The sequence below is a fragment of the Ruditapes philippinarum genome, unplaced genomic scaffold, assembly GCF_026571515.1.
Source record: "Ruditapes philippinarum isolate M1 unplaced genomic scaffold, ASM2657151v2 ctg916_1_1_1_1, whole genome shotgun sequence".
In the NCBI taxonomy this organism is placed as follows: Eukaryota; Metazoa; Mollusca; class Bivalvia; order Venerida; family Veneridae; genus Ruditapes; species Ruditapes philippinarum.
In genome coordinates, this window is record NW_026860290.1 from 42048 (window position 1) to 55907 (window position 13860).

At 31.7% G+C, this 13860-nt stretch overlaps 2 protein-coding genes across 3 annotated transcripts in view; one reads left to right on the plus strand and one right to left on the minus strand.

The window, feature by feature from the left end:
* LOC132759541 (sushi, von Willebrand factor type A, EGF and pentraxin domain-containing protein 1-like) overlaps positions 1-13555 on the plus strand; it is a 36829-nt gene extending 23274 nt beyond the window's left edge. For both annotated transcript variants that reach the window (XM_060751329.1, XM_060751331.1), the window contains exons 14-28: positions 1375-1536; positions 2272-2467; positions 2596-2792; positions 2910-3080; positions 4411-4641; positions 4895-5062; positions 5827-6024; positions 6217-6462; positions 6883-7077; positions 7506-7661; positions 8258-8494; positions 9582-9749; positions 11050-11115; positions 11810-11906; positions 12394-13555. In XM_060751329.1, coding sequence (XP_060607312.1) covers positions 1375-1536; positions 2272-2467; positions 2596-2792; positions 2910-3080; positions 4411-4641; positions 4895-5062; positions 5827-6024; positions 6217-6462; positions 6883-7077; positions 7506-7661; positions 8258-8494; positions 9582-9749; positions 11050-11115; positions 11810-11906; positions 12394-12538 — 2633 coding nt within the window. In that variant the 3' untranslated portion in view covers positions 12539-13555. The remainder of the gene's footprint in view (positions 1-1374; positions 1537-2271; positions 2468-2595; positions 2793-2909; positions 3081-4410; positions 4642-4894; positions 5063-5826; positions 6025-6216; positions 6463-6882; positions 7078-7505; positions 7662-8257; positions 8495-9581; positions 9750-11049; positions 11116-11809; positions 11907-12393) is intronic.
* Positions 1-13860, minus strand: part of LOC132759551 (sushi, von Willebrand factor type A, EGF and pentraxin domain-containing protein 1-like) — a 75527-nt gene that overhangs the window by 41608 nt on the left and 20059 nt on the right. The gene's annotated exons all lie outside the window — the stretch shown is intronic.

A 13860-nucleotide genomic window follows, 5' to 3' on the forward strand; every position in this document is an offset into this window, starting at 1 on the left:
TTTAATTGAAAAAAATGGTTGCTATGTAAGTCAGAGGTTGCTATATGATGTCACTGGTTACGATGGAAGTCTATTTTTTCTATACGCAATGTAAGGCCCTGGTTGCTGTGAAAAGTCAATGGTTGCAATAATGGTTACAAATAGCTTTAATAATGCCATGATTGAAAGGCATTGGTTACTGTGGAATAACAATGGTTGCTACGAAAGTCACTAATTGTTATTTGATATCACTGTGTGCTATGTATGTCAAGGATTGCTGTAGAAAAGCACTGGTTTGCTAATTGTTGCTTTGGAAAGTCACTGGTTGCAAAAGAAGTCACTGGTTGGTATTGAAAGTCAATGGTCGTTATGGCAAGTCCCTTGATGTTATTGGTAATCGCTGGGTACTTACGAAGTCTATGGTTTCAATTGAAAGTAATGGTTGCTATGTAAGTCACTGGTTGTTATACGAAGTCACTGGTTACTATGGAAGTCTAGTTTTGCTATGGGAAGTCATTTTTTGCTATCCAAGTCAATGTTCGCAATGAAAAGTCATTAATTGCTTTGGAAGTCAAAGTTTGCTTTGGAAAGTCAATGGTTGTGACATTGCAACAATAGTATTCCATGGCAACCAGTGACTTTCCATTAATTAGCAACCGTTGACATTCCATGACATCCATGGACTTCCTATAGCAACCAGTGACTACCCATAGAAACCGATGACTTACATTTTCCATGACAACCATTGATCTTTTTTAGCAACCATTGTCTTTCCATAGAACCAAGTCCCTTTCCATGACAACCATTGATTTTCCATACCAACCAGTGATTTCCAAAAGCAACTATTGACTCATATAGCAACCACTGACTTTCCAAAGTAACCATAGATTTTTTTTAACACTAAATGACTTGCTATAGGAACCAGTGACCATAGCAACCATAAATTTTTAATAGCAACCAGCGCCTTTGGGTGGAAATTTTTGACTTTCCATAGCAACCAGTAACCAATATAGCAACCTTTGCCTGGGTGACACACCTATGAACTAAATCAATTTTAGCTTTTGTAGTTCTGATAAGATATGTTATCGTAGGATATTCGTTAAGATACTTGAACTTTTCCTAATTGACACGCAAATGTACTAATACAGCTGTCAAATCGGTTATATCTGTATCATGTCATGTTATCCAAGAAATTACTAGTACACACTTGTTATTTACACATATTGAAAACAATGGTTCGTTTAAATTATGTTCTATGACTGTTGCTGGACTGAACTAATCTGATCTTTACAGAACAGTGTCTAGAACCCGTCAAAATAAATAGTCAAATGAAATGTACTTCAAATGTCCAATGAATTTTGTTCTTAAAAAGCAATTAAGGTATCTAATTTGCAGAACTATGTATGCCGGGAGCCTACTCTCCAGATACGTTCGAGACTTGCTCTTCGTGCAGACATGGTTACTATCAAGACGGGTATGGGCAGACGACATGCAAACAATGTCCTGATGGAACAACAACAGTATCAACTAACAGCAGCTCCAGGAGCGATTGCAAAAGTAACTCGCCGTTTATTTGTTATCAATTACCTTATGTTTTAGAATCAATAAGTTAGGTGTTTTGATTTAATTCATTCAACCTTTTATTTCTTTCATCAAAACAACATCAATTATCTAAAACCCTGACACTGGAAAAGCTATAAAACCCACATATCCTTTTTAGTAATACTAATATGTGAATATATTATACTTTTTCTCACAACAATTCATTTCTTAAGAATATAACATCTGAAATATATTATAATTTCATTCCATTACTTTTATAATTAACAGTTACAAATAGCTGCACATAATTTGACCGCCTTAACAAGTATATCATAAGGTAACACGCATGTAGAAAATGAAAAAAATCATTTATAGTGCAAAATGTTTTCACCGACGGGGAAACTTAGACGACAATCTGTTTATCCTATATAAATGCACTTGAAGAATATTGAAAAAATCCTTGCAGAATGTAAACTCCAAATTCACCGTGGGGAAAATTCATCAAAATGAGTAATAATTAGCAATGATATGTATATTGTTTAAAGGATGCACCTAAATTACTTAATGAAACATATACATGTGAATATCGCAATGTCTTTTCGCAAATATGACTTGAGTAAAGTCCTTTCTTTTAAATAATTGTTTCTTTTCCTTTGACCATATGCTTTAAGTGTAGTACTTCGATTCTAACTAAAAGACAATGTGTTTGTAATGAAATAATAGGCATATGAAACGAGCGTCATTTTTCAGATTTTGACGTTTTCCTCAAAATAACAAATGGCGATGTTGCAGTAGCAGAATTGTCTGAAACACTGACCAATTTTACATTCATGTTTTGGACAACGAATGTCGACAGACAAACCTCAAATGCTTCAATGACAATAACAAGTGGTGGTTTGACTCTAATCAACGTTCTTTGGAATAATTATTTACGAGTTCAGATCAAGTAAGTCTTATTTCGTCTTTACGAGTTGCTCAATTCTTGTATGTTGACTTCTTTTCTAAAAACAAACATACTTATAATGCCTAGGTAACTGTTTTGCCAGTTTTAAAGATAGTAATTTCATTTTTCAGATCATTGTTAAATGAAACTATTGCCACCCATAACAGTAGTAAATGGAGTCACATTGCAATTTCGTGGGATACATCAAACTCCCAAGTAAGGTTATATTGTAATGGAAAACTTGTAAAATCTTCAACGTTGAACGCTTCTTCAATATCTTCATTAAACCAAACTAGCACATTGACAGTGACCTCCAACGGCAAAACAGGTAAACTTCGATTTTGATTCCAATCGTCAAATCTTTGTATTTGTTATTCAGAATTATTACTTGAATTTCAGTTTTAGTTTATGATGTTATACATCTTACAATTGTCTCATTTTTAAGGTATTTTATTGACTGGGTTGCATCTGATAAAAGGTGTGTTACCAGAAACTGCAATAGCATACCAAGGAAAGTCTTGTCATACGTTGGAAACAAATGATCTTATCAATGAAGGATCTTTTGTCGGTATTGCCAGCCCGGGGATATCTCTAGTTGTTGAATCAAGTTGCTATGGTAATACATTTTATCTACAATCAAGTGTGTCTGTGTTTAAACTGGTTTTCTATTGTTTATATGAAATGTGAATTTGTACGTCCATATACTGTATTCCTAGAAAAGATTTCGCGCATTTTAAGTTAGCGCTTTTCGCGGTTGGCATAATTTCGCGAATCTTTATAGCCGCGAATATGTCACCTATAACAAATCTGCGAACATTTCTAGCTTCAACCAAATAAAAATATAAACATACAGAATATTTATTATAATCTTCTTACACAAAAATCATTTAAACACAGGTCTGTAAAAAGTGATGTATGCATGTTATAGATACCTGTTTGGACCCTGTAAAAATGCCAATTATTAGTAATTATCCCTATTGACGTTATTCGTTAGTCACGGCGTATGCAAATTCATTTACAGTTTTCGTTCTTTGAATGACTAGGATTTTGTTTGCTTGGAGTACGTGTAATCCTTTGTTAAAAGTACAATAGCGATCAAGTGCTACATGATAAACAGCTGTGATGTTGTTATAATGAAAGCGATGTACAGTCCGATACTCTGTAAAAAAAGTAGGTATCGACGTTTTGAAGATAAAATCAGTTAATTATGATTCAAATGAGAATAAAAGCTAACTAAATTTTACTTAATCACAAAGTGAAGAAGGTACTAGGGAAATAAGTAAAAAAAATGTTCACGGAACAACCGTCCGTGTTCGACTAGTCAATAGATGAAAAGGTATCGAATAACGTAGCCCTTTGGGCGCAACTTTAATGTCAAAGAGATAACAGAATTAAAAGTACCCAACAGGCAAGGTCATGCATCAAAATCTTAGCCTCCATTAACTGTTATTATGGCCGTAGCGACTTAATATTCGCGGAATTCGCGGTTAATACACATCAGCGAAAGTTTGTCTCCGCGAAAATGTCGACGTAGTGAAAAACGTGAAATATTGTATCCACGAACATTTCTAGGAATACAGTTCATGTATAATTAAAGTAAGTTTTAAATCAATATTCAGTTAAAATAGTTATAAGTTATTTAGTGATTATAATTTGCAGTCTAACATAATTATTATCAGCATGCCTGCACAAAGAATCACTTTGATTGGTGTTTCTGATTTTTTTTTTTTTTGTTTTTTTTTTGTTAATTATATAAATACTCGTTAAACGTAACAAAATTAGGCGATTTTTGTAAAATATGACACTATACAATATTTTGTCTAATATCAGCCCTTCGTTATCAGTAAAGATTTCAATGAACACTTATGGAAACAGATGAAATCCTAGTAAATATATGCATATTACGGATTTTATCATCTAGCTGAGACACGAATGTATTTTTGTAGCATATGACGAATGCCTTTTGTCCCCATGCAACGGACATATCTGCACAAATGGACTTAGCGGATATACATGTACGTGTCAGAGAGGTTGGTCTGGAACCAATTGTACGACACCACCAGATTTTTGTATCGAAAACGCGTGCCAAAACGCTGCCACGTGTGTGAGCGCAAGCACAAATTACACATGCAATTGTGTTCCAGGATACAGTGGACATATTTGCGAAATTTCTCCAGGTAAATTCATTACTGAAAATTTGAAAACAAACAAACTTACCTTTGTATACACCCTAACGTCAATGTTCAATGTCATAATAACCTTGAAAATCATACTCGCGAAAGATAAAGTTTTTTGTTGTTTTATTTAAACGCACATGTTTTCTTTTTATAGTGTCTACATTTACGAGCATGAACATCTATTAAATTCTGATAATGATGGAAAGAAATGATATCTTCGGTAATCCTACCTTATTAACATTGTGTTTTACAGTAAACGGTGGCTGGTCTGATTGGTCAGAATCCGTGTGTTCTAAGACATGTGGAAGTGGCATAATATACAGAACACGACAATGTGATAGCCCTACACCTGATGTATATGGTGTTGATTGTGTTGGAGCTGCAATAGAAATAAAATCATGTAACACACAACCTTGTCCAGGTAAGCATAACTTTTCAACAAAGAATGAATTTAACTTTTAAATATTTCTTTTAGATACTTCAATTGTTTTTTGTTTTTTTTTTTTTTTTCAACTTTATAATTAACATATATAACATCAAATGGTATAAAATAAATGTACAGGTGAAAGTCAAAATAAGTTCACATTTTGCCATAAATCCTTTCAATTTTATAATATATATCGCATAAACAATAAGTAACTCTAATGGCCCACAGAAATTGTGTACATATCCTTCAGAATTTAACTGACTGATCATTATAACAGTCAAATTTTGAAATATATAGTCAATACAGCTAAACTTGACTTGAAAAAGAAAACAAAATGTCATTTTAATGTTCGATTTTTTCTAGAATATGTTCTGGTCATAAAATATCTAAGTTATTAGTGTAAAGACAAAGTATTTGGTACAATGTTGTGGATAACACGAGCTCAGGTCAATATTGTTTTATTGATTTGTTTTTTTCTTTGTTCTTCGTTTTTTAAGACAGGACATCGAGATAGATTGTTATTTTGTTTGTACGACATATCATGCCCTCCGAGCAGGAACAATATTCAAGTCCTTCTGTTTAACTACTCGTACAATGAGGTAGCTGAAGTGATTGTATACTCTTTAGTGAACTCATTCTCATGCATTTGGATATATAATACTTTATTCCAAACATGTTTCCAATTAAAATGTCTCTCAACTATGCACAATGACATTTAATATCTAATGACAGTTTTGATGTTTTTATTCAATTTACAGTTTGCAAAGAGTTCAATACAGCACTGGGAACTGTACTTAAATGTTCTACCGACGACGAAACCGGAAGTAAAACTTGTACAATGGAATGTGAAGATGGTAAAATTCTTCCGCCCGGATTGACAGACCTGCATTCGTTCACCTGTGGTCCAAGCACCAACTATGAATGGGACAACTTTGAAAATCCTCCCAGCTGTGTCGGTAGGTCGCTTATTTTACAAAACAATATTTTCTTTAAAAAAACATTAATGTTGAAATAAAATCATATATGCAAATAATTTGTGGGTGACATCTTAAAGCATTTGAAAAAATAACTTTACAGGGTCACACAATTGCAACATTTAAGTATAAGATACATCTTTGATAAAGCAAGTCGTGTATATTTTTCTCCAGATCCTAAAAGCCCGGAAAATATTCATATTACTGTGAATGTGACATACACAACGGAGATTGGAGAAAACGCTATATCCGAATTCAAGGATCATATCAATGACAAAATATCACAAGTACCATGTTTTGACTCGGCTAACTGTGAGACAGACATAGACATTAACCAGTCGATTATGACGATTTGGTTCAGTATAAATACAACAGGAGGTCAAGACCTTCAGTATAATGATTTTATTTCAACAGGAGAATGTAAGTGTTCAGAAATTGCTACGTTTTATATTACATGTTAACATTCACTGTCGATTTACATTATATAAAAAAGCAAACAACATGAAATTTAATGTTTTTTCAAATGTTTCATCAGTTAATATGAAAGAGTCTTATTTTTATATATTATACAAGGCATTATAATTATGCAAATAAACATCTCTAATTTTGAATGGATTTAACACTTTATATATAAATGCAGCTATATAATCGATTAAAATTACCCATTGTTGGAAATAACTTTAAGCAATGAGAACAAATTTGGGCAAGTTTATCACTTTCTCTGTATCTAAGGTAACAGCTATCTGTGAGTATTGGGTTTCACACAATTTTCTTGGATGTTTTCGCCAATATTGGCTATATATTTCTCTAATGAATTATATATGTTATTGTTTCAAACAGCAAATGATTTCCTACAAGAAGTAATTGACGCAGTAAACTCTCTTGAACAAACTGGTAGGTATATTCAAAATCACACAGACGAGCTGTTTGACGTCACGGTCAATAATACGAGGTACACCATTGCGGATGAGAATCCAATAATTTACGCTGGTGTCTCATGCACTGTTGGATTTGTGGCTATCGATGGAATATGTGGTATGAATAAATATCAAATTTGTCCATTTCATTCTTTGCAGAACACAGATTATGATGTTATGCAGAATACAGAGTTTTATGTTACTTTTATCTCCTATGTAGTAAACAAACAACAAAATTATATTTATTTGCATTTTTGCAAAGAACGATCAATTTTCATACAATTAATCAATGCATACGTACATGTCAACTGAATCTTAAATGTTGATGATAGAAGTGTATAACCTATCCATATGTAGCCATATTGCATTAACGATATTTTGTATTTCAATGATTTTATTATTTTGTGGAACTCTTGAATTATATGTACTGACATGTGATAACTTAATTGTGTTACCATAAAAATAATTTATTGTTATAGAGGTTTGTTCTAATAACATGTGTTTTTTAGTTTCTGTTTAGAAGAACTGTTGATACATTCATTGCAGTTGAATGTCCTGCAGGTACGTTTTATTCCGGTGAAAAGTGTTCGTTTTGTCAACGGGGGAAATACCAACCAAAAACGGGACAGTCGACATGCATTCCATGCCCCCCTTTTCGGACAACGGATGCAATAGGATCAACTGATAGTTCTCAGTGCAAATGTAAATTTAGCATTAACATCAAGCCCTGATTGATTTTAAATTTTTAGGTTTTCTCAATTATTATTATTTCAATTTATTTCCTTAACATTTTTTTACTTTTCAAGCTTAAAACGTTTATAATATAGTTATTAGCCCTATTGAAATGCATATTTCAAAACAAGAACATACAGGATGGGTTTTTTTCCTCCAACAGTTTATCATTTTTCTACCTTTTTCGGGACACATTCTGTAACGTTTTTAGAGTATCCGGACTCCAAATGACATCCCTAGTTTATACCTAATCCAATGCAAAATAAAAACTGATTACTGGCGAATAGCACTAGAGAAGGGTTCTGCAGAAAGCATTTTCTAGGACAACCAGCAAGTATTTTCTAGGGCAATTGAAATTGAAAGAAGATTTAGGGACTCGGGTGAGGCTAAAAATGTGGATGGTTAACCCAAAACGTTTTCAGGGCCCTTGTCGTGTAACAATGTATGATAATGATTCAGTTAAAAAGGAACAATTACAAAAAAAAAAATTGTCTGTTTTGGTAAATGAAATAGTAAGCACGATCCATTTTTACATATATTTTTAATAAATTTGATTATTTTTTAAGCATATGACGCATGTTTGATGTCTCCATGTAACGGGCATGTTTGTACAAATAGACAAGACGGCTATACATGTACATGTGACAATGGCTGGTCTGGAACAAACTGTGACACACCGCCTGATCGTTGTATTAACAATGCTTGTGTAAATGGTGCAACATGTATAAGTCTGTCAACAAATTACATGTGTGAATGCACACCTGGTTACAGCGGACAGTTTTGTGAAATTTCTCCAAGTATTTGTACGAATATAAAATGAGTTGTTTACTCCTACTACATAGTTCTGTAAACTAGTCCTCCTTTTTGTTTTAGAAATTTAAGTGTTTTGTTCTCCCAAGAAGTGTTTTATTCGCATTTTTTCAAGAATTGATATCAGTCGCTCTAAAGATAGAATTCGTCAAAGTTACAAAGGATTTCGAGTAAATGAAATTCATTTTAATAATGACATCATAAAGAGTTTTTCCTACTTTATCTGTACAGTTAATAACTAAAGATTTATCAATTTCACAAATCTTCTTTTTAAGTACTGTTTCAAATAACAGAGATGAAAAGTGAAAAAGGAAATCTATATTTTACTTTACTATCGTTCTAGGAAGTGTTTGTTTAAGAATGTTTTATGCGTAAATTATGCAAAGTTTGGTGAAAATCGCACGGTAAACGTTAAAATGCGACGTCATTATTAACCAGAGACTATTTGTAAAAATGAACAAAAGTGGGCCGGTAATCGCTACATGTGGTCACCATAACGACCGTTTGTTAACATATGATTCATGCCAGAACGGCAATATTTGCTGTATATTTTCAAAATATGTCTGTCTCTATTACTGTATAAGTTTTATTCATCTAACTTGGAAAATAAGGAAATAGCGACACTTTTCCGCGCATTTATTAAACAGCCCTCGTACATATAATATCAGTGTTTTCTTATTTGTAAGAATAAGTAAAAGATTTCATATATTGTTATGAAATCAATGTATCTCCATAGCTTAACTTTTTATATTTAGAACAACTTTAAATAATATCTTTATTTTACTAGGCCTGAGAATATTGAACATCTAATCATACTTTTCTGCCGTTTTTTCAATATTCAAAATGTCTGCAGACCGTCATTCTAAAACGATATAAAAATGGAAGCAATATTTGAATAAAAAATACACTTAAGCAATTTTAAGAAATTAAAATGAAGTGTCTTTAAATCTCGAGGAGATGTGTGCACTGGAATGGTATTTCATAAACTATGCATTATAAAAACAGCTGAAATACAAATAGGAAATGGCGGTCTTAGTTGTTTTAGTGTTTTGATTATAAATGACTATTGGTTGTTTGTAGTTAATGGAGGTTGGTCAGAATGGTCAGAAACAAAATGTTCCAAAACTTGTGGAACGGGTGTTATAACAAGAACACGAAAATGCGACAACCCTGTCCCAGACACAAATGGTGCTGACTGTGTGGGTGAAGCAATGGAGACAATCACTTGTAATACTCAAGACTGCATAGGTAGGAATCAAAGAGTAGTATTTCGTAGGCTAAGAGTTGTTAAACAGCTTATAATTTTATACATCACATATACTCTCTATAAGTTCGAATATGAGATATTATGTATATTTTATTTCATCTAGAAATGACCGATAATCTTATTTGATATATCGTATGTTATTAGTATCTTAACATATAATCGTATTTAATATATCGTATGTTATTAGTATCTTAACATATTTTTCCACAGAACTTGGTGTATGCTGCCAGACGCTATAAAATAATGAAATCATAACGAATATAAATATAAATTCTAAAAATATATATATAACAAGCACAGTTTTAACTTTCATTGCGATGAATATATAAACTGTTTGAAGATAATAACATGATAGCTAATGGCGTCGCACATAATTGGCAAATGTACGCCTCTCTAACTAGTTGTTAGGTGCATTATTTTTTTCTGTATTCAGTACCTAGTTATGTACGTTGTTATCTGTAGAAACATTTAATAATACGTTATGCGAAAGTGCATAATTTTATTTCAATTCGTTTTCATAGCATTTGTTTATTGTTCTAAACATTACGAAAAAACACGATTGGTTTGATATTGTAATAATCTCTATTACAGTATCAAAAATAGTATATTTTTCTCTTTTGCTCTCTACACAGACAGTTTTGGCTCATTCGATACAACTTTCAAACTGTTTTCTTGTTTTATGGCATACCAAAATCAAATAAGATATGTAGAATTAGATATGTAGATACATGAGTCAGTTATTAGAAAATATACAATCATAGGTCTAGTAAAAGTAAAAGGTTTCAATGTCATAAATAATTTTCATAGATTTTAACAGCAAGTAATTTTAACATGAGAACAAATTAGTGGGTAAGGTAAAGAAATAACATGTTTTTTAACATGTATCATTAGCTTACTTGAAACAAATGAATATACCGATATGATTATGTGACCAGTGAAGACTAAGATTAGCATGTACGTCCGTCCCGAATGATCATGGTTTATGTTGTTCGTCATTTTTCAGCAAGTTCTGTTGAAGGTTCCAAAAAAAAAGGATAGATTGTCTCGTCCAAAGTGAAGGATGGATAAGTCCATTTCAGATACTTTAGCGGTGAAAGGGTTAACATACATACATACATACATACATACATACATACATACATGCATGCATGCATACATACATACATACATACATACATACATACATACATACATACATACATACATACATACATACATATATACACTATACTTTATGTTTTCAAAACTAATCGGAAACTTTGTATTTAATATTCTACATAGAAACAAGCACGGTGTCCAACACGACGAAGCAAACAACAACACAAAGAGAAGGAAAGCCTGCTCCAGGTAATCATGTGTCTGGTCCTTTATGTATTCTTTGTGTTTGTATTGCTGGTGTTTTTAAAACAGTTAGAGACTTCAAACGTGCACGCTTAATAAAGAGACTTCTTGCATTATCAAATAATTTATGATTGGAACATGTCATCTTGTATTATATGTCATCACAATTTTTGTGACAAAAAACAACGTTTATTCATATATAATTTTAATAAAAGTAATATAAAAATAGTAAATGAGTAATGAATTATTCCTTATGTTCCTAATTTATTTACTGGTCTGTCTTTACCTTTTTTGTTTTCATATTGATCAGCGTTACTATGCCATATAACATTTGCTAGAATGTTGTAGATCATCCTAATATTGGCATATTATTGACACATGAACTGTTTTCCAATTTTTAGACACATAAGAATAAATAGCTCGATGACAGTTAAAATAGATACTGATCCATCGAAAGTTATGAAAACGAAAAATTTGAAAATTACAAACTAAGTCTGAATGTGTCTGGTCATGGAAGATAATGTAAAGGGCTATTACATGTATTAAGCGTTGTTTCATCTTTAACACAAACACTCGGGAAAAAATATTGAAATGCAATGAACGATTAAACAGAATTTTTAAATGTAGGATTTTATAAAGCTTTATCGACGAATATTGCCGTAATTGGCATTCTATAGGAATTCCGTTCTTTTTTTTGTAGTTGATGAGAAGACAGTGACGTTATTAGTTGTAGGACCTGTGGTTGCTATAATTGTAATTGCTCTGTCTGTAACTCTCGTACTTTGCAGGCGGTTTCGGTAAGAACTACGTTTTCTTTTTTTTCTTGTGACCTTTTTTCCTTTTCGTAGGGTGCAGGGCAATTGAAAGATATGAACATTTGTCATTATTTGTTATGAGAGGAGTTAATGTATTCATTTATTCATTTAATTGTGTCATTTGTGTTCTTTAAAGCAAACTAGAATACTATAGTCTGCCAACTTTTATGCAAAAACTTAAAATGTTCAAATAAAGCTTTTGTAAGAAGGAACTGTACCACATTGCCCGGACCCATGTCATTCTGAATCACTACTTCACCCTATCGTCTGCTAAAACTTTATTTTTAGGTACAATTGATATCCCTACTCTGACCTTTTAGTTTAATAACAACAGATCTAAACACAAACATCGATATGTACTCTTTTGTTAACAAATACGTTGTGATAAAATTGTTATTGAAATGGTAATTTAAATTTAGTGTAAAATAGGAATATGTTCATGACAGTAACAGGTATTTTTATCTTTCAGACATAACACACGACAGGAAAAATCAAATGAATTTCCTCAAAATGATTTTTTGTCGTCGTCACTTTCCAAAGATTCAGATATTGGAAAAGGCTCTGAAGAATTTATTGATATCAATGAGGATCTGACTAAATGTTCCAATATTTAGTACAATTGCATTTATAAAATGCGGCATTGCTGTTAATATCACATTTCTAACAACAAATCTATATTTCTATAGACATATAGAATGTAAGGTTTCATATAACTGTATATAATTTAAAACATAAGCTATTGGCTGACTTAAAACCACATTATAAACTTTGTTGTGATGATTATTGTTATATTCGTTATTATCTTTAGTATTGTAAATATATTGTTTATATATATAGTTGTATATATTATGCAATATATTGTATTTTGAAAGAAGGCATAAGGAAGTACTTGAAAAATTAAAAATGGAAAAATCACTGAATTTTCGTTAACGAGATTTAATTTGCAGGACTCAGTCGTTTAAATGAACATTTACAGCAGTTGGATAGTTTGTTAGGAAACACTGTATTCTGTTTTTATACAATTTATTATCGTTTAATATGAACTCCGTCAAATACACGCTTTATTTACGCTTGAATTATATTCAATCATGTACAATAATTATGTTTGGTTGTATATTTATACAAAAGAATTGTTTGGTACATATAACGCCCTTGCACATCATACAAATTCTATTTTAGAAATTTTGTAAATACTCTTTTTGAAAAGAGAATGACTATTCATATCTGATCATTTATATTTTTTTTATTTTATTTTCAATTTTTAATATTTTTAATTGTTCATTGAAATTCATTCAATATAATACATAGTAAATTTACTACATGTATGTGAAATAAGAAAATAGTTATTGTTGGAATTCTTGCAATGAACGTATAACATATAAGATATAATTCAGAATTTTTTACGAGCAAAACTTGACAATCTTATAAGCTAGGTCCCGAAATATATTGAATAACTCAAATATGGTTATTCCGCACGTGACTTGGACATTTGAAGAATGACATCGCAGAGTACACAGATAACATCCACAATGCAACGTTTGTTTATGGGTACAAGGGAAATTATCTTTGTTCAAATATTGCGTCATTTCATCTCTTGATACAATTATATCTTTATAAATTTTGCCAATATACTTATTTATTTCTCGTTTCTTTTTAAATCTGTCATTTGTTTTGCACTATATACTGGAATTGTGAAAGGGAAGAACTTTTACAAATGTGAATTGCAACCCATTTTTTTCAATTGCTGGCGTTTGGAGACATTATGACACACTTACATGGGCGACGAACAAATGGTTTTAGTACTTTCAGAAAAATGTTTGACTAATAGTCAAACTGATATAGCAAAACATTACCAGTTAACATATATGATTGTTTATAAACAGTGGAACAATTATTGGTCGGACAGCTATGCATTTATTTAAACAACTTCCTCAAA